Source organism: Pagrus pagrus (assembly GCF_965226575.1).
Source record: "Pagrus pagrus genome assembly, chromosome: 18".
In the NCBI taxonomy this organism is placed as follows: Eukaryota; Metazoa; Chordata; class Actinopteri; order Spariformes; family Sparidae; genus Pagrus; species Pagrus pagrus.
The window spans coordinates 7,154,110-7,173,124 of record NC_140202.1 but is presented as its reverse complement, the minus strand read 5'-3'; the positions used below and the strand labels follow the sequence as shown (position 1 = coordinate 7,173,124).

The window sequence follows — 19,015 nt, the reverse complement described above, 5'->3', positions numbered from 1 at the left end:
TTCAGTGACACAAGTTACCGTGTTACACATGAAGTCTCCCATCTGCAAATGTCTGAGTTTGTCTGAGCCTATGGACAGCTATGGCTTTGACTTGTTAGCCTGTCCAGAGAGCCATAAGATAAGAGGTTAATGAAGCCCCATTTGATCACATGGTCAGAGATGGCATATCGGAAAAGAAGGATGAAGAGAAGCACTGACCTAAGCTGGCGAGGGAGATCAGCCAGCTGGGCGGCAGTGAAATATGTGGCTTTGGACAACACAAGGCTGCTGCTGATATATGAGCCTGTGGGTTTTATGATAAATGTTATCCTGCTCTGTATGCAAATCACACAATGGAGAAGAGATCTGTTGCGCCCATCAGCTCCTCCAAGGTGTTTTAATTAAGAAAGAAAAAAAAAAAAGCAGTGATTTTTGGAGCAGCCCAGCATCCCAAGAGATTATGGTTATATTGGATGTTTCTGTACCTCTGTATGTACTCTGGATGTAGTTAGGTGGTCAGTATAGACAGACCCTCGGTGGTGAAAGTACGACACACATTTAGTGCCAGAATCTTTTGATATTCCCTAGTCGCTTGTAGTATAAAGTTGGCAAGGGCATATATTTGCATGTGAATGCTAGGGACATGTCCAAGACAGAATTGTTCCTCCCAATATCTGAGAAAACTGGCTTCAATCTGATTTGAACTTGTTGTGACAACACTGTGCTTGTGGTCTTGTTAGGTTTAGGCACAAAACCCACTTGGTTAGGGTTAGGAAAAGATCATGGTTTGGTTTACCTGGGTCTGTGGCCACAACACAGCTGGAAATTGTCCTGACATCTCACTGAAAATATCCTGTTGTTTTATGATGACATATGCCGTCTAGCCTGGCTTTCAAAAAAGTGACGTTAGAGGGTAATCTACAGTGTCATACTTTGAAGCTTTGGCCCACTGACCAACCTGCTGTATTTGATGAGTTGGTAGTGAGAACGAGCTGTCAATATAATCTATACACTCAGTTTCTGTGTTCCGTTTGGCAGCCCTTGATGGATTCCAGAGCAAACCTTAGACCATGAGACACTGGCCTTCAAAAGATCACTGCTAGATCTTTTACAAATTTTGACAATAAAACTTTGAACACACTTAAAAGTAATTGTACTGTACACTTTATAGAAATACAATGAATAAAGAGACATAACATTTTTTCGACCTTACATTACGTGTAATTTTTTGGGGGGTTTTGAGGAACATCCTCTGCAGGACGACATATGTGCATTTGAACTATGATGAGCATTCCTTAGCTACTTCCGTCATCAGCTCCAGAAAAAAACAATGTTTAATATCAGAATTTTAAATGTAATATTGATTAAACGTTTAAAAACAAGTTGTGATGTCTTCTGGGTATAGTCTGATGAGGTATATAGTCTGCAGCTTTCTACTGTTCCATGTTCTTTCTGCATGTTTGTGATGATGAACATGACCCACAAGAGAAAGAAGAAAGACAAACTCCTCTCTTGGCAATGTGAAAAGAGTCAATCACCTATTTTCAGCCAGCATTACGATGTGAATACACTGTCTGTTCAGCAGGGCCATGACATGTTGTTAAAAATAAACATGAATGGATCAAAATCAAGAAAGTCACTGCATGAGAACCATAGTCTTTCAACAGGACAATAATTCTGCATATAATCTCCACTGATCTGCAGCTACTGTGTCACACCTAGTGGATTTCTCAAGCAGCTCACCTTGCAGCCCTTCTGTCTCTCTCGTCTTCTTCTGGATACATACACTACGAAAAAGACACCAGTCAGCCTTGTGAACACATTTACTGCAAGTTTTTATGCACATCCTTCTTGAGTCTTGCCCATGCTGTATGGCATTCAATACAGTAGCCTCCGCATTGGGCCAGGAAAGCTAAAAATGAGATGGTTCAATATTTGAATCCTTGTCTCAAGATACATATGAGATTTCCCTCATAATCTGATACTTTCTATTTGGTGACAACCTGCAGCATGTTTACCTGCCATCTGTAGAGTGGGAATGTGAAGCCAATACCAGTCGAGCTCAAGAAAATTTAAAACAGCAGAGGGAGAGCAGGTGTTGTGCATGGACTCCATACTTATCTGAGGAAACATAATGATACTTTTGTTACTCACCTTATATCAACACCAATATTAAGATGCTTAAAAAAGCAGTAGAAATCCTTTACACGACATAAATGTCCCCACAAACATGCTACAAATGTAGAGGAACAGCAGAAGCAGTGGATGCTGTTAGAGAGTCTCTAATACGTTACAGGGGGTCCGCAGTCGCTGCCAACCTGAAAAAGGACCGGACAGTGTGAAACCTTTTAAAATGGGGCCACACACGACAACCGCCTGCCTGCCCGACTAGCTGTCTGTGCTCCATTCTAACAGACAGACTGCTTACACCACAAACCCAGCCGGAGCCTCAGAAATACAGTTCAACTCCGCTGCTCAATACAGTGCACTACCTAGGTAACTCTAACAAGCTAACGTTAGCACTAGCATAAGCTGCTAATGGAAACATCAGCTCTTCAGCTGACTTTTCAACCGATTAACTGCACAAAACTTCAGTTAAATAAGCGTTTCTATAATATTTCTGATATATACCCAGGTCAGTGTGTGTTTGTGTCTCTGTCCTGGTTCTCCTCGATACATCCATGACCATGGTCTCCCTCGATTAGAGCCTGGTCCACCACTGTTACCTGCCCCCGCCCTGCTCCTCCTCTCCACACCCAATCACCTGCAGCCGAAGTTCATATCCTGTGGTTGTATGTGTGTTTGCATGTTTGTGTGTGTGTGTGTGTGTGTGTGTGTGTGTGTGTGTCATGACTAATAAATTTTAAAAAATCTGCATTAATTCTGTCACTTTCATACCAAAAATACTGTACACTAACACACATACTAAAAAATAAAATACTAATTGTAATACAGGAACATTGTAATACCTGTTCATGTAAATTATTCACAGTATTACAACAACTTGAAATTTCAACTCTATGCAGCCAAAACTTTTAAATTGAGGTTTGACACTAAAGTCAGTCAGTCCCATTAACAAAGCAGTCAAACCTTCTTTCCCTTCTTGGTTCTTGGTGGTGAGAGTCATTCCCTTCGTCCTTGTGTTCACTCCTGGCAGAACCTTGACTTGTATTGAATTGTCACTTTCTACCTGTATGCGAGTGCAGGGGTTGGCATGGAAACAAGGAGAGGGAAAGGAGCATGCTGGTCGGATTGGCAACAGCAAAAGGCTTGATTCAGACACAGAGTGTTAACATCTGCCTTTTTGTGGGTCTGTGTTATTATTAATGTTGTATTAACACTGGAAATGTGTCCATTCTTATGATGCAGCAATTGTTATAAAAAATAGACCATGGCATTAGAGTGGATACAGTCTTCCGCTGAGTCAGAGGAACATTTTGTTCCATATTATGACATAACATCCAATCATCACAGCCAATGCAATCTTTTTTTTTTTTTTTTACATCATTTTTGGACAAAACTGAGCTCTATGGCACACAGGGGTAACAATATAATAATTTGAATACACATACAGTTGTTAGTATCAATTCATTGATGGTTTGAGTTTGCACATGGAATTGACTGCAAACACAGTGAATATCCTTGAATGTGTCAAAACTCTAGTCACACATGGAGCATTACAGCTGCATTCAATTATTTATGGCCACTCTGGGGCAGCACAACAACAATGTGGTGCAAGTTACACTCTAAAAGAGCTCCTTTAAAGTTCAGTTCTCATAAATTAAAATGAACTTTGGTTGCGGTTCACAATGATTCACATTTAGCAGACGCTTTTGTCCAAAGCGACGTACAGTAATTCATACATACACTGATGGCGGTGGTTGCCATGCAAGGTGCCGACCAGCACATCAGGAGCAGTTTGGGTTTCAGTATCTTGCCCAAGGACACTTTGACATGCAGACCAGGGGAATTGAACCAGCGCCCTTCCGATAACAAGGCTCTGGCTCTACCTCTGAGCCACAGCTGACCCAGAAGATCACATTCCCCAAAGATGAACTAGACCATATTCATTTTCTTTATATTCTGCTCATATTTTGTCTTGGTGACTAACTCTAACCCTCACAGTAATGAAGTAATATAACGTTTTACAAATAAGATTTTGGTAATATTATTACATTCACTATGTCAGGTAACATGTTACCACTCAGCCTCATCATCTGAGGCCCATAATGTCATTAACGATATCAAAATATATTGTTTATGACCTACTAAAAATCTCCAGGACGCTGCATGTTAGAGACTAACTATTCTTTTAAGGAGACCAATGTGCCAATGTAATCCAGCCTTAAACTGCAGTGTCTTTTTGGAGACGTAAAAAAATCCATAATGATATATCCAATGCTTTTTCTGTGTTTGAGGCAGAGTTGTTGCTGTTAGCAAGGTTGCAGGCAGTCCACTGGCAGTGTCATGATGCCTTGAGTTAAGTCTTTTGACCAATGAGAGGCTGTGTTCATGACTTGTCAACCTATCGGAGGCAGTGTAGGGCAGGTCTTCAAGAGAAGCAGTGGGATTCATGATCACCCTGCTATGTAGGAAAACAGTGCATGAAGTCTTTCAGTTAGCGATGCTCACAGTCACGTTCATTAGCTGCCAAAGAATGTGTTTGGTTCACTGTTCGATGAACCTGCTGTTCTAGCGTTTATGCACAACAATTGTACAACACGATATTAGAGTCATAACTTTAGAAACTTGTTACGGTATTATGGTGTCTTAGCAAACTGTTGCCCGTTGCCATTGTTAGCATGTATTTGTGTGTTTGGCTGTATGTTTTCTATTATTTCCGGTTGGGCTCCACTGATTCTCGTTAGCTGCACCCACTATGTTCACCAGCTTGTCACTAACTTTGAGTGTTGACAAATGTTGAAATGTTAATTTTTGCAAACCACGAATATGTTGAAACTTAACATTTCTTTATGTTGCAACTTTATGTTTCTTTAGGTTCAACTTTCAGTTTTATGTTGTGATGACTGTGCTTGTGCTCTGGTTAGGTTTAAGCCCAAAAACATGACTTGACTAAGACAAAAACGATTTGGTTTGTGTTAGGAAAAGATTATGTTTTGACTTAATAATACCTGGTGTCGTTGCTACAAACACAGCTGTAGATGTCCCAACGTCCCGTCAAAAATATCTGTCATTCGTTGCCAATATCTAATGGTCCCACACTTACAAATGTTGACATGCATACACTGGCCATCTCGCCGAGCTGAAACTCCACCATGATGACCTCCATCTCCTGAAATGAGAGTCAGCTCATATACATGTAATCTGAGGTATCTATGCAGGCTGCAGAAATACTGCATTCCTCCCCCACCACCCAACTCACCCCCTTTCTTTATGATGTCTTCCGGGCTGCACCCAGAGATGGCTGTGGGTAGGGAAGAATTAGGTCAGGCAGGAGCACACTGCAGTAGGTGCCCATGTTCTGCTGTTTCTGTGCTCGCTGCTGTAAAATATGGACTCAGAGAGGTAAATAGATATGTAGACATATAGAGAAAAGAGAGAGAAGAAGTATAGCAGCAGAGAAGAGATTGCTTTTATTACATCAATGCAGACTATTGGAGGGAAACAAACCAAGGGCATTTGTTGGCCCTGTTCTCCTGTCTGCCTTGTGCACTGCAGTGTGGTGCAGCAGCAGTGGAGCTCTGCCTCTCCCTGCCTGTGCTTTAGCACAGCTCATATGTATAACAGTATTCAGCTCACGTTAAGGCCACCGCTCTGCCGTGGAAACACCGAGGTGCCATAACGATGATGGCGAAGTGGGTGCTGAGGGGAACAGCTGTTTCTAATAATAGTCTCTTAGAAAGTTTTCATCTCCAAAGGGACTGTAACCCCCACCCACATCCATCACCAAACACACACACATACACACACGCACGCACGCACACACACACACACACACACACACACCCGCGCACACACACACACACACACACACACACACACACACAAACACACAGGTTGTCCTCCTTCTTAATCTGTGTTCCCAGGCTTATGAGGCAGCAGAGAGAAACTGCTGCCTCATGAGAGGTGATGTCATCTCCAGTTTATTATTGGCCACTAACAGTTCCAGTGGCTGGCTAAATGGCTAATCCTTCTGTCTTATTACTCAGTGCTCTACTGGTGCGCTGCACAGAGCAGGACACTTGTTTCTAACTTTTCTCGAGATATTTGATTTGAGCCCTGACAGTGATTTTCTGATAACAGTACATTCTCATATTATGGAGATTCACAGGTGAATGAGATGAGACTTGCGGCACATTGACTATGCCTTCTGCAAATTAACGTCTGGGTCAAAAAAAATTGCGTCATTGCAGATTTCAAGTTTGTGGGGTGTTTACGAAGACTACAGACAAAATGAGCCCGGCCACAATTAAACTTATGCTGGATTGTTTAAACCATACTCATCTGCAATCATGCAAGTCACAGAGAGACATGACATTACTGAATGACTCTCCTCTGTCTCTGAGCAAGTGTGAAGTAGTGCACAGGTGAAAAGTGTTATTTCTCCCCGTCCTTCACTCAAAGAGACAAGTACAATATCTGTAAGCAGCAGATTGAGCAGGAAAAGTAGATTAACGACCTTAATAGAAAAATAAGTCTGATAAAAGTACAAAATTAACAGAACAAGATTTTTTTTAAAGTGAAGAGAACAAGTGAGATACATAGCAGCCTTGGGGCATTCGACCCTGTGTAGGTGGATATTTTTTTTTGCTAACATTATATCAAGATTTTGCTTTATTACCAATATAAATGATCGTTTAATAATTTCAGGTTGATTTACTAGGGTAAATTTATAACTTCTGACCTTTACAACTGATTGTAATTTTATTAATTTTCTTTAGTGTTGCCTGAGTCAGCAAAAAGACACTCACCGGTGATTTAGCCATGCGTAATGCTTGTCATGAGTTAGGCACCCTTATCTCCTCTCTGGGAACAGGTTTTGCAGGGGTATTACATAACACAAACTTGGCCAAATCAACATAAGTGCAGTCAACACACCCAGGACCATACCAACCATACTTCCGTCTTTCACAATAAGAGAACATGCTTTAATAACTCCAGCTTAAGCAGCACAGTGATCTTACGGACACACTTTTGAGGGGCAAGAGTGTCGCCCCAGTGCCACTGACGTGTTCTTCCTGCTTTCTCTCATCAGAGTCACTTTCCTAAAGTAATTATACGGGATAAGCTAAAAACATGATTTAACTGTGTAATCTCAGTGTAATGGAAGAATACTTGACTTGTGGTAAGCTAACTAAAGGTTGGAAACTGTTTTCTGCTGTTGTTGATGTTACGATTCGACAGTGGTTGTCTTTATGCTTAAACCGTCCGCCTATTTGTCTTTGTTGTTCTGTGACCACAGAGAAAAAAAGTGTCTATATGTGCCTCAAGTACTGTACATGCTTGCGTTTTTTTCTGAAAGTTTGCTCCCCTCCAGCTTGCTGGGAAATGCATGCATAAGCATCTTTACAAACTGCAACGAATGCTGGAAAGCCGTGAGAGCTGAGTGGAATCTTAACTGCAGCTTTGCACCTCAGATTAGCTCGATAGAGGAGCAGTGATGCAACGTTCTCCTGGCAGCGTCCTGCAAAGGTTACCTGCAGTCAACTGAAGCATTCTGATGAGTAGTTCATCAGAACGCCTGCGAGGCTTTTAGGAGCTAATATAAATTACTTAAATGAAGCCTTTTTTTCTCTTTTGACTTTTAACAGTATTTCATACCTTGTTTCAGCTTTATAACCTCTGTCATGTGTTTTCTCAGTGACCCCACCATTGCGCACTTTCAGCTAATTATCAGCCGTGTTCTTTTCATTCTGCACCTGTCTCGTGCTCCATCCTCAGAAACAATCAATATGCAAGTGAAGGTGACCAGGGATCCTATTGGATATTGGATGTTTACAATTCTGCGCTTGGGCCACTTAAAAGAATATCTTCATTTGGCATGTCAGTGGTAGGCTACTTGTAAAAATGAGAATTTCTTGGATAGTTTCTTATGAAAGAAATCATTTTATGCCATTCAAAATAATTTAGTTTTTTTTTGCCTGTACGTCTTAAAGTCTTTAAAGGGCCAGTTTGTAAGATAAGTCCAGAATTTTAGTTAAAATGTTGAAAAAAAAAGATGTATACAAGCGGCGAGTTTGCCACTTAGTCTAAAAAACTTTTTTTTCTTTCCTTTATAAACAGAAAAAACTCAACCTCAAAATCCCAGTTAATTGCTTTGTTAACTCATCTTAAAATACATTTAATTTAATCACCTCTGGTTTGGTCGAAATAAATATTCGACTCATCGAGTAAGATGTGAAAATATCCCGGCAGCACCTTTTTGCCTGCTGCTGATGCCGGACTCTCTCTCTCTCTTTCTCCACTGCCTCTTCTGTCCCGGCCTGCTGCGTCTTCTCGTCCTCAGAGTCACAGTTCTGGTCAGAGCTGCTGTAAATCACTAAGACCCTGTCTTCAAAGTGACCCCTGGCAGCCACAGAGGCTGTGTTAAGTTCCAGTCGGGTGTTCAGCCGTGTTCACTGGGAGGCAGCTGAACCTGGTCAAGCTGAGCCCTGTTGCCCGCTAGGTCGCAGTGCAGGCAGACTCCAGACAGTTAGTGTCCAGGCGCGTAGCACCACAGCTAACTGAGCAACTCACTCATTTGGTCGCTACTGCAAGAGATAGCCTCAGCAAAGAGTCCAGTGAGCAGCTGTTAGCAGTTATACTGCCCCTTGTAGGTTTGAGCTATCCTTGGATTCTGGCCATTTCTTGCAAATTACAACTTTAATCCCACAAATTGTTGTACATGAATTGATTTGGGAGAGTGTCAGTGTTACAGTAATATATGAACCATGTTAATGGATATTTGTCACTTGAGGTCAGAATCACAGGGTGGGCAGTTTGATATACAGTGTACACAGTATGCATATGCTATAACTTTAGTACACACACCGAAATTCTGTAAATCAGTGCAGTTTCATTAATACGGAGAAGCATTATAGTCATTGATGCACGGTGCAACATCCTTCAAGGACAGTGCTACAGAGAAATGTTGACTTGATTTCTTCTCTAAAGGACAATGCACAGCTGAAAATGTATGGAAAGAGAGAGCACGAGTGTAGTGCCCCGATGATGCTGAATATGTGCAGGTCATCTCAATGTGCTGTGACACAATGCATTTCACACACTGTACAGTGTTATTGTTGGAATGCAGTGTGAGAGCGAGGGACAGCAGCAGAAACACATGTTCCCTGAGGCTCAGACATCACACATCAGCTTGCAGAGCAGCAAAACAACAACACTACAAAGAGACAATTCAGCATGTCAAAGCTCCTGAAAATCCTCTTTTTACCCTTGTTTTGTCTCCATGTTTGGAGCCAAGCACAGGAGGATTTTTATACTGCACTCTCTGACATCATCAGTCTGTCCAGTCCAGTGCGAACTGGGTTTGTACCATAACTGTACACTGTCCTCCAAGAATAACACTGTGGAGGCTTTAAGAGGCTGTTAGTGTAGTACAAATTAAAACTTTAGATCTTAATTGTTTAGAGATCGAAATCCCCCCCAACTAAAACGGTGTTGTTCCTACAGTTGAATGTCTGAGCCTCACTGTGTAGAATGAGTTTGTGTATGTAGCAGTGTATATGTGGGCGAGTGGATTTTTGGGATTTCAACAAGATAATTGAAATATTTGTGGAAAAACAATACCAGACGCAAATGATGTTTTAAAGAGCATTTTATATACATCTTAAAACATAAGTAGAGGGGCTATTTATAATACAAACAGCAGAACCCGACTCATAGTGAATCTGGTGCTGATACAATATTGATTTTTGAGAGTCACGGCAGCATCATGTAGCAATTTGTATTTTGTGTGATTCGGCACCCTCCACCGTTTCTAGTGCAACACAATTGCTGTAAATACAAACCCCAGGTTTCTGTAACAATTTGTAATTGTTATGTCTTGACATAAACATGCATGTTCAGGCATATTTTGCCATGCGGCAGTCAAAGTTTTGCAGTGCTGCACACAACTCAGCACAGTAACAGCATGCCCAGGCTGACACCTGGCTGTAACATGCTACCAGCTAAATCTCTTTTTGAAATGAGCGGACTCATGATCAAAAACTAGTGACTTGATAACTTTGCTGACACAGGCAAACATCAAGCAAGTGCAACAACACAAGACATATAACTTAGCAAGCCAGCTAGTGTTACTTAATTTCAACAGCAACAAGTCCAGCTCTGCATGAATTAAAAAAGAAATCACTCTTGAGTCACAAATGGGACACAAACCGTGATCCAGTGTATGACCTATGCATCCATCTTACCACCCCTATGACCCCTGACATGGACTTTTCTGGCTCTCTATTCTGCTGCACTAGAGGGGCGCCTCAACAAGTGACAGTACATGGGTAACTCCAGCGTTAAAAAGCATGGGCCTGACCAGGCTGCTGTATTTGATGTGTTGGAAGTGAGAACGGGCTGCAAAAACACATGCATTGTGTTTGTTCTACAATTTCACTGCAGTGAGCTCCCATCAGTACAGCTACAGATGATGTAAATCAATACTTCTTGTGCTTCTATTTTTAAATGTGATGTTTCTGAGTTCATCAAATGTCAAACTTGTATTGACATCTAACAGGTCATTGTAAAGAATAATTGGGTGTGCTGGGATGTAGCATGCGGTGTAGGAGACAGCTGTCAGATTATTTAACTCAGAAAAGCGGAACACATGAGGCTGTATTGGTATGGTAACACTGCCTGGAGAACAGATACTTACATTAAATTCTATGAGCTGTCATAACTTTATGATGGGATGAAGATGTCGAGGAGCAGCAGTGTTTCCAGTGGAGTTTGGGAGTAGGTGAAAGAGCTGACCACAGGGCTGCAGCAGGAACAGTTGAAGAGTTCGGGGCTGATGTGGTGACAGGAGCCACAGAAGGGCAGGTGAAGGAGGGAGCTCCAGCTCTCTAAGGAGTAGTGGAAAGAATTGGAGCGAGCAGGCCGGTGACTGTTCCTGCTGCTTAATAAGAACTGACGTTACACAACATAATCCACCTCAGCAGTTTGTGCTGCGGCTGGAACAAGTTATTTTTGAAAAGAAGGTACAGACTGCATGGGAAGCTGCGGCACTCTGCCCTATGACAGCCCAGACTGTGAATCATGCTGCACACCTTAGCTGTGCACACACTTTCCCTCACATACAAGTGCTCTACTATTCAAACACTGTCGTAAATCAACACATGCACACGCCAAACACACACACACATTGTAACAATACTTATGTTGCCAAACCTGGCAACTTGTGTAATTTCATATTGGTCTAGAGTTTTCCGAAGCATACTTGGATTCTAGTTTTATAGTAGGGTGGTATGTTAGTGGGCCGGCAGAAGAAAACAATAGTATGATAAATCAGTGGGAGGGACCAGAACAAAAAGGAGCCATATTCACAAATAATATTCCACCCTACCCGTACAGAACTGTTAACTAGGAGTGGTTTAAGACAGTTTGTAAACTGAAAGACCTCTAACCTAAATCCATGCAGTAGAATACAGTGTAGAATATAGGGATTCCTTTAATCTGCTGATGGTGATTCAAATCCAATACTTTTATGACTGATATGACCAGAAGACATTTCACTCTACAGAACTACAGTTCACTCATGATTATAAAGTGGTTTTAAATAGTGGAGCATCTCCCCTCATAGGTTATCTTTGGCTCGTGTACAGACAAACACTTAACTTCACTACAGACTACAGCAGTTCAATTTTCACTTGTTATCAAGCGAATGGAAATAACTTCAACACTCACACACTGTAGACCCTTAGGTCTTCAACAAGGGTTCAAGGACACCTAGGGGGTCCTCAGAGTTACTACAGGGGGCTCAAATGATTATTTGATAATTGAAAGTTTTTAGTTTTCAATAGTTTAAATCTGTCTGAAAATAAAGATTAACATGAATTCAAGGTAGGAATTAGCAAAGATTAATTCATAAAGAAAAAAACATTTTATTCGCACAACATTGATTATGGTCTACCCTTAATTTTCTAATCGTGAGCAGCAAACCTAACCTTAATGTAAATCACTGTGCAGCGCCTATCCATAAGTACAAACTAGTCAGCTGACTACGTTTTATGAAAAATATCGGCCAGATATCTGTATTCTTATCCCAAGTGTGCAGATATTCTTCTGAGCTACAGTGGATTGATTTATAGCTCCGAGCATTAGCCATGTTACAACTGTATGCCAACTCTATCAGCTAAAGGGTCCTTGGCCTGAAAAACTTTTAAGACCCCCACTGTAGATAAAACACACCTACAGTACATCAACGTAATGCACCCATTGTGTCGAACAGCAGATATTGTTGTTGCCATGAAGGCATTGAATGTCACTGCCAGAGATGACACTTTAAATTTATTATCAATTAGTTCTGCATTCTACTAAGTTTCAACTATTCATGCTATTTATGGCATGCATTTCTTCAGCGACAACCTCTTAATGTTATTGCATTCTGTAATTCCTTCCCATATAACAGTTTTTATTGTTTTTGCCCACCTTTTCCATATGTGATTCATATTGCGCACTTCTCACAAGGGAGTCACAAGAAACAAGGCATGCACTGACTGGACATGTTGAAATGAAAAGCTACTTCCATTTCACTTCATGTGATACAGAGTAGTTCAGTGTTATCATATCTGACAACACTGTAGGCTATCCTTTTGGGTGTTCCTTATTAAAATATGACACAATTAATCCTCTGAGCTCTGAACCTTAATAAGACCTGTCTCACTTCTGGGATGGAGTTTTGTAAACTGAGGGAACACATGACAAACACATTATTTTGACAAAAATCAAGCTGATATTCATCAACTCCGATGGATTTTCTAATTTTACCAGACCGGAGAAAATACAAAAGTGTATTAAAACTATATTATATACCTACATATAAAATTATAATTTTTATATCATGCCTTGACATTAATCGTCTAATTCTGGGTGTGGCTTTCAGATAACAGGATGCAGACCTTGCTATTGAGTTTAACACTGATTCAGGGTTTAACATCGTTATTTCTAACATGGTTTTGATCTTCAAAGACAGTGATGAGTCCTGAAGACTCTCAGCCTTTCTCATTTTGCAAATAAAGACAGTTATTTCAGTTTGGTCTGAGTGAAGGTGAACGACTCAGGCATATGTTCAGTCCACTACAGATGGGACTGTATTTGCCCAGCAGCAGAATAAGATACATTGTAGAGCTGTCTGCATAATTATGATAATTGATTTCATTGTGTAACATAATTTGCCAAATGAAGGCATGTTGATGACAATTAAAAGAGACCCAAGGATTGAGCCTTGGGGAACTCCACAATTCATGTTAGTCTGCTCAGGAGCATAGTTGATTAATACCAAAAAGTTTCTGTCATAGAGATACTTTTGGACCAAGGTTTTGCCTAGATCAGTTTCTAGATGAATATCCAAACAAAAATTGGTCAAAGTAAGTTTAAGTTACATAATTGCTGAAGCACAACATTTGCAATAGTTTTACTTACAAAAGTAAAGTTTGATGTTTGTCACAACCTGAAGGTCTAAAAGTCAAACTCAGTTAAAATGAAACTGCACAGGGCAGAGATGAGATGAGTCATTGGTCCATTCACGTTGATGTGCTAACCTTCCTCCCACCCTGTGACATTCCCACAGGACTACACCATCACCATGTACTTCCAGCAGTCCTGGAGAGACAAGCGCCTCTCCTACACTGGTATTCCTCTCAACCTCACCCTGGACAACCGGGTGGCAGACCAGCTGTGGGTCCCTGACACCTACTTCATTAATGACAAGAAGTCCTTCGTCCACGGGGTGACAGTGAAGAACCGGATGATCAGACTGCACCCTGATGGAACTGTGCTGTATGGTCTCAGGTAGGAGCTGTTTCCACTCTTCACTTTATAGCACTTTTTTTTTAACTGCAGAGACTATACAACATATAACTTGGGGTTGCCCAAAACCTGAACTGTTGAGAACTTTGGTATAACATTCCTAATGGTATTTCCTACCAACTACATCATTTCTATTTGCTATTTGGAGGGCAAGAGCAGTTGAAGAAGTTGCCCTGATGGTATTGAATTTATGTCACATTAATGTTGACATTAATGAGTGAGAGTCCAGGTCCCTGCTTGGGTCTGCATAAGACACTGCGTGGCCCAAAGAGGTGTCCAATGCATTTATTATTGCTAATTATTTTTCCATTTTGTGTACCTAAAACACGTGTGTGCATGCATGCGACGGATACATTGTGGCTCGTTTCGAAGGTCAAGTGTTCCTACAGTGGGAAGTTTACTTACATAAGTCAATTTTAACTGACTGTATGTGTTAGACCGAAATGACCGAATGACCGAAATCATTGAGACTATAAGACGTCAATCACACAAGACATCTGTTTTGACTCATTACATTCAAAATTGTTAAGTATTTTCTTCAATATTTGCATTTCAATCTATTAACAGGGACAGAGCTTTCCATCACTTGCTCTGACAGCTCTGACTGCTTTGTGTCTGGAAAATGTGTGCCAGAATGTGTGTTGATCGCTATGGCAACAGGAAAATATGAGCTGTCACGTCAGCAGTCTTTGCTGTGACATAACTGCATATTTAGCTGGCCTTTAGTAGTACTATCGTTAATGTGAGTGTTAATGTTGCCTTAGTTTTATGTAGTGGAATGTACAATGAAACACGTAGTATGAACACATCTTGCAGCTGCCCATCCTCGGGGCATGTGTGTGCCCAAGTATATCATGAGTAATTGGCACTCTTGGCATTACCGGGCCTGTCAGCCAATCAGAGCAGAGCAAAGCTGGAGCTAAGTGTTGTGTAATGAACAGTAAATGAAAAAATCGAGTTTCGAAGCAAAAAGACTGCCTATCAACTCCGGTTAATAATAACTTAGGCAGTAATATAGCTTTATTTCACACATCTGTGCAGATATGTGCTTTTTTTAGATTCCATTTCTCAACACCAACAAATCCTATTAGAATATGAGTTTAGGCCATGTTTATGCACAAAACAACTGCAGAATTGGGTTCGTAGCAGCTGATTAGAATGGCGAACATTCCTCAAAGGCCTCTATCAGCAGCTAAGTGTTGCTCTGCTGGTGTCTCCTCTGGAGCTTGGAGGGAGAACCAGCTGGTAAATCATTTATGAAGCCTCTCCTGGTGCAGTGTACACATGGCCGTGCCCTCTGCAGCAGAGCATAGTTACGATGAAGTGAGCTGCGTGGAGTTAACTGAAGGAACAGTGGGCCGGTCACTGTCAATAATTCAGTCATCTGAGTTCAAAGGCATTCTGCGCTTCAGAGGAATGATGACTTGACAGTTTTCAGCTGAGAATTTTTTTTTTTCGCTTTGAGGCAAAGCTGCACATTTTAATAAGGTGTTTTGGTGCACATCAAGGCCTGTCCTGGATAACATTCTAGTTCTGACATTTCAAATCATTTTAACATACAGTGGGTGCTAGTGTTTCAGTCATTCAGTATGGTGGTTAGGAGGTTGATGTGGCGGGGCCTTTCTGAGGGGAGTTTGCATGTTTTCCCTATGTTTGCATGTTTTTTGTTTCTCTGGGGGCTCTAGCATCCCCCAACATCAATGATGCGTTGGCATAATTCTTCTGCTAGTGCTTTTGACCAAGGCACCAGTCTCGTTTTGGAGTTGCTTCCCAGAGGCTCCTCAGAAGGAGTTTAATGCAGAGACAGATAGGGTTCTTCTTCTTCTTCTAGTGTCACTAGCAATCTCTCCTCCTGTTTTAATTTGTTTTCTTCCATTGACGAAAGACAGTGCCCGTGTCCACATACTGTAGCATTTTTTGGGGCAGAAAAGTGCTGGCAGTGAGCTCAGGAGCATTATGATGAAGCGCTTGTGCACTGAGAGAAAAAAAAAAACGCTGTACACAGTTCAGTGGACCTTCATGGTCAAAGTTGTAGGGTGTGTTGCTATGCCGTATTAAGTCGGATCCAAAAAGCCTTAAAAAGCAACTTAAACGTGTGTGTTTACAGTATGCACGCAGGTCATAGGTGCACCCCAGTGCCAAAACAAATAGCACAATATCTAAGGTTGCACTGACAAGCTATGCATGCTTCAAAATCTTAATAAATGGACCTGTCCCTGAAACAAACCCATACAGACAGGCATTTGATACTGATTTATTTACTTATTTTCTAAGTAAGGAAAATTAAATGTCCCAGCAGGGGATGCCAGTTGTGCAAGGGGTCTCATGAGAACAACTCTGGGCCAAAATCAGAATTAAAGTGTTTTTACAATCACTATTTATGTTGACATAGAGGTAGCTGTTATTTTGAGTAGTCATATAGAGTTATATGTAACCAATTGTTTGGCTAGTTAGGTGGTTAATCAATAATCCACTTAAGTTCTAAGGTTTTATATATCATATTTAATCTCATCTGAATCTGGAACATTTTAAGCAACTTTATTGCAAATATTGAGAACAGTGGCACACACTGTATACTTCACATCATCAAGTTAATACATTCCCATCATATTTCATTTGAGGTAACATGTTTGGATTTTTTGTTTTATTTTGTTTGTTTTTTTCACACTCCTCTTCCCATGTTTGTGTGCCTTAACCCTGACTGCCACTTTCCTTCTTTATACTGTAAATATTTCAGACGTCATCTAGTAGAAGAAATATAAGGAAACATTTCATAGGAACACTTTGCCTGGTAAATCCAACATCTTAGTCCATAAACTCACCATCATGGGCTTCAATGCATTCTCGCTGTCACACCTCATATCTTCATCAGCTGCCAAAATAGGTGCACATTTTTGAATGACTATCAATAATATAGTTGCCGTATGAAGGACATGTTCACTTTTTCCACATTACATGTGAAACCTGACACGAAATGGAACAGAAACACATTAGATATCATTTGGAACGTACGTAATAACCCATTTCTCTTTCTCTCATTACTTTGGGTTTGTGCACTGAAAAAAAACTCCACAAAAAGTTCACAATGCCTCATGATAGTTGTATTTTGATCAACATCTGATCATCCTTTACATTTATGAATATTCATGTTTGGTTGATATAAATAGTGTGTATTGATGGTTTTGGCTCACTCTGGTCAGCACCATCATGATGCACAGTAATTGGTGATGGTGTGGCAGGTGGCTGAGCAGCAGGCCTCCGACGCTGAGCAGCACAGGAAAAGAACCAACATGGTTATCATGGCAACACTTCATTTACAGGAAGACACTATGGTGACTGTAAATCCTCGAGTATAGCTACAGAGCACCTGTCACAACACCGACACCTCATATAAAATAAGATATGGTGTAGTAATTTACTGTTAGGATCGTATACGGTATTATTCAGCATAGGCTACAATGCCTATGGTCTCCAGCCACAATCCCAATGAGAGAAGCACCAATTTGATAAAAAATGATAAATACATACAAAATAAATCCGTTTCATGAAGGAGCTATTTTCTTTCTACCCAACTATGCCAACAGTATCACCAGGCAGGGCCAAGCATCATGGACAAGAGGTTCATTGGATTTAAACAGTAATGGCGTCCTCATCAGCTGGAGCTGTAAAGTTAGCTGGCTTAGTTAGCTTAGTTTGCTAGCCAACGACCACACCAGCATCCCAGATCTCGGCCTGTTTGGCGTGGCTCTTTGTTTGTGGGTAATACATTAATTTTAACCTGCTGCATGTCTGTTAAAATCAGGTGTATCACCGTGCAGGAACTCCCTTTTGAAAGCTAGTTTTCACACACACACACGAAGAGAGGGAAACAATGACAAAGAGAGAGAGAGCGAGAGTGCAGGAGTGCTTTCCATTTAGGCCCAAACAGGAAAGAGCATGTTGAAAAGGACAGAGAGCAGTAGCTTGATTTGTCCAAAAACAACAGTGGCTGGCCCTGGCTTCATGGCTCAGTGAACACAGGCCTTGTGGGCTGTCCTCAACATTCCCCTCTCCTCCAAAGTAAACACTCCTCTCTGTGTCCAGATAAGCACGGCTTGACTCTCCCTAAGTCAGTTCACACACAACATATCCCTTCTGCCTCACCCGAACCTCCTTCCACTTTTTTTTCCTCTTTCCATCTTGCTTATTTGACTTCTGTTGAATTTTAACCCCACTGAGGAGGCTGTGTCCAGAATGACAGAAAAACACAACACTATCAATCCCGGTGATATTGTCAGCTCGATGGCACAGCATCCATCTGCAACCCTGCCAGAAAACTCATATGCTACTATCCTGTCAGTTCATCTTTTTTCTCAGCAAGACTTCTAAACGACAAAAAAGTTGCTTCTCAGTGTCCAAAATGAACCACATGGTTGTTAAAAAAAGAACTGTTCATATGCAGGGGTGTTTCTTGGAGTTGACAAGGTCTGGTGCTAAGCCCAGACCATCTGGGACTGAGGCCAGAGTGTGTGCCAGCGCAGAGCGCACACCAAATTTCTTTTGGGGATCCCTGCTGTTCTGCCTGGGACACTACTGACTGAATTTAATTTAATTTTACTGCATTGTATGAGCACTAAGCATTACATCCCATTTGAAATGTAATGTTTAAGACAACTGCTCCAGAAACACTGACATCTGCAGGGCAGCGGAGAATTCTCAACCTATGGTGCCAGTATTTAATTGCTAATGTACTTTTTTATTCTGTATTTACATTTTTATTTGACTGCTGTAATGTTTAATACTGTGTGTTGTACAAATTAAAAAAACAACAGCAGGATGACAATAGATTGAATTTCATGATGTGTTTATATGTACAACCATTTAGGGAATATTAGGTGTTTAGACCATCTCGTGTTTGAACCAACTCCTCAAGTATCCTTTTAAGCAGCATTATGTAAAAATTGGTATTTTGTGCAAATTGGCACCCCCACCATTTACTTGAGTGCAACACAAATGTCATAAATAAAATTCCCAGGTCTGTATCAATGTTACATGTTAACTAAAAACAAAACTTTGCACG

General features: G+C 41.0%; 1 protein-coding gene across 1 annotated transcript in view; it reads left to right on the top strand.

Annotated features, from left to right (window-relative positions):
* Positions 1-19,015, top strand: part of gabrb1 (gamma-aminobutyric acid type A receptor subunit beta1) — a 65,155-nt gene that overhangs the window by 13,401 nt on the left and 32,739 nt on the right. Inside the window, exon 4 of the mRNA XM_084381232.1 lies at positions 13,718-13,938. Coding sequence (XP_084237358.1) covers positions 13,718-13,938 — 221 coding nt within the window. The remainder of the gene's footprint in view (positions 1-13,717; positions 13,939-19,015) is intronic.